General features: G+C 65.2%; 1 protein-coding gene across 1 annotated transcript in view; it reads right to left on the bottom strand.

Moving 5' to 3' along the window:
- BTBD2 (BTB domain containing 2) overlaps nucleotides 1–1,987 on the bottom strand; it is a 38,312-nt gene that overhangs the window by 34,761 nt on the left and 1,564 nt on the right. Inside the window, exon 2 of the mRNA XM_007954572.2 lies at nucleotides 1,811–1,980. Within this exon, the coding sequence (XP_007952763.2) occupies nucleotides 1,811–1,980 (170 nt within the window). The remainder of the gene's footprint in view (nucleotides 1–1,810; nucleotides 1,981–1,987) is intronic.

Genomic DNA, 1,987 nt, shown 5'->3' on the forward strand with positions numbered 1-1,987 from the left:
TCGACTTCACCTTACTGGTCTCTGCTTGTCCCAAGTGGAAAGAGAGCAGGCCCCAGGGCTGGGCAGTGCTAGGAGGCCGCCCGTGTGGGGCACTGGGGGGAGGGATGGATGGACAGACACATAGCAGCAAGGCCTTCCCATGGGTACGCCAGACCGCTTCCTCCATACGGGGACAACCACAGCCCCTGGGGACCTTCCAGGGGTTGGAACCTCTGCTAAGTGACACCAGAGAAGCCACATTGAGGAGACCAAGTGTAGGTATACAGCCGAGAGTCTGGAGAACTCAACTGACAGAGCTCCCACACACATGAAAGGACAGGGTCTGCCGCAACCTGGGGGGAACGCTCCAGAAGGAGCAGAAAGCCCACCCAAGCCCCCAAACTGAGGAGCCCTCAGGCGTGACAGCAGCAGCCCGCTTGCCCTGGGAGCGACCCTGAGGGGTCTGGGGGCCTTTGGTGCAGGAAGTGGGCCTCTGCCCAAGTAGGGCTGAACGGTGGCCTTGGAAGAAGGGACCTCTCTGGGGGGAGAACTGGGGGAAGGGAGAGGAGGGCCGGTGGAATCCACTGGGGCCCCAGAAAAAGGTGGGGGCCTCTGCTGAGGTTCTTGCCAGAGTCTGGGGCAGGGATCTGGGGGTGGGGTTTCCCTAGAGTTGAGGTTGGGAGGGGTGCTCAGGCCATGGGCAAAAGGGATGCAGGTGGGGGGTGCAGGAGTCAGGGCTGGGCTGAGGGGTCCCTGAAATGATTGAGGGCTTTGGGGTTCCAGCTGGGAAAGGGGGTATTGGGAGGAGACAGAGCTGGGAGATCAGAGGGTCAGGGTAACATGGGATAGGGGTCTCTAGAGGGGACCTGGGGTTGGCAGAGTGCAGGGCTCTCAGATGGGGGTCAAGTGGCCTGGGGATGTAAGAAGATGGAGGGGATGCCATGGAGTTGGGGGCTTCCGGGGGATTGGCAAGTCTCTGGTGGAAATCTGGGGGGCAGGGTGGGATAGAAAGGGCATGGGAGTCTAGAAGGGTCAGGAGAAGGACCTGGGTACTGCAAGCTCTGGGGGTGACAGAACTGGGGGCTGGGGGAACCTCTGGAGGGGGTCCTGCGTCAGTAGCCAGGCCCAAGATTCTCTAGTGGGGTTCATATGGTTTAGAACCTGAGCGACTGGAAGTGGCTGAGCACAGGGCGGGGTCTGTGGGGGTTCGAGGGTGGGTGACAGGGCCAAGGTTACTGACGGAGCCCAGGGGTGGAGGCACTTAGTTGAGGGCCCTGGAGGCACTGAGGCTGGGGACTCTAGCGGTAGCCCTGGGGCCAGGGTTCTCAAGGTAGGGGTCTCTGGTGGGGATCTGGGAGCGGGGTCTGAGGCCTAGGGTCGATGGTAGGGATGAAGAGGTGCAGGAATGGCAGGACTGGGGTCTCCGCCCGGATGGGGGATGCAGGGATGGCGAAGCCTAGTGTTCCAACAAGGATGGCGGGGTGCCGAGTAGCGGTGGTCCGGGGTCTCCAGAGGAGATGGCAGGGTGCGGGAATGGCGGGGTCTGGGGTACCTGGCAGGGATGGGGGCCGAGGTAGCAGAGCCCCAAGGTCCCTGGCGGTGATAGGGGGATGCTGGGTAGCGGAGGACCTGGAGTCCCCGGGGGGGACGGGGTGAGAGGTGGAGGAGCCCGGGGTCCCCGCGGGGATGGAGGGGTGCAGGGCCGCGGAGCCCGGGTCCCCGCGGGGGTGGAGGGGTGCAGGGTCGCGGAGCCCGGGTCCCCGCGGGGGTGGAGGGGTGCAGGGCCGCGGAGCCCGGGTCCCCGCGGGGATGGGGCCGGGCGCGCGCCCACCTGTGCGCCGGGATGCGCTGCGAGCTGAGGCCCTTGCCCACCAGGAAGTGCACGTCGCAGAGCACCTCGTTGTTGAAGAGGAAGGCGAAGCGCTCCTTTACCGTGGGCTTGGTGGCCTGCCAGTTGTACACGGGCTCGCGCAGCAGCGCCGCCACGGGCCCCGCTGCCTCCTCGGCC

Source organism: Orycteropus afer, unplaced genomic scaffold, assembly GCF_000298275.1.
Source record: "Orycteropus afer afer isolate SDZICR_OR568_19922 unplaced genomic scaffold, OryAfe1.0 scaffold00466, whole genome shotgun sequence".
NCBI classification, from domain to species: Eukaryota; Metazoa; Chordata; class Mammalia; order Tubulidentata; family Orycteropodidae; genus Orycteropus; species Orycteropus afer.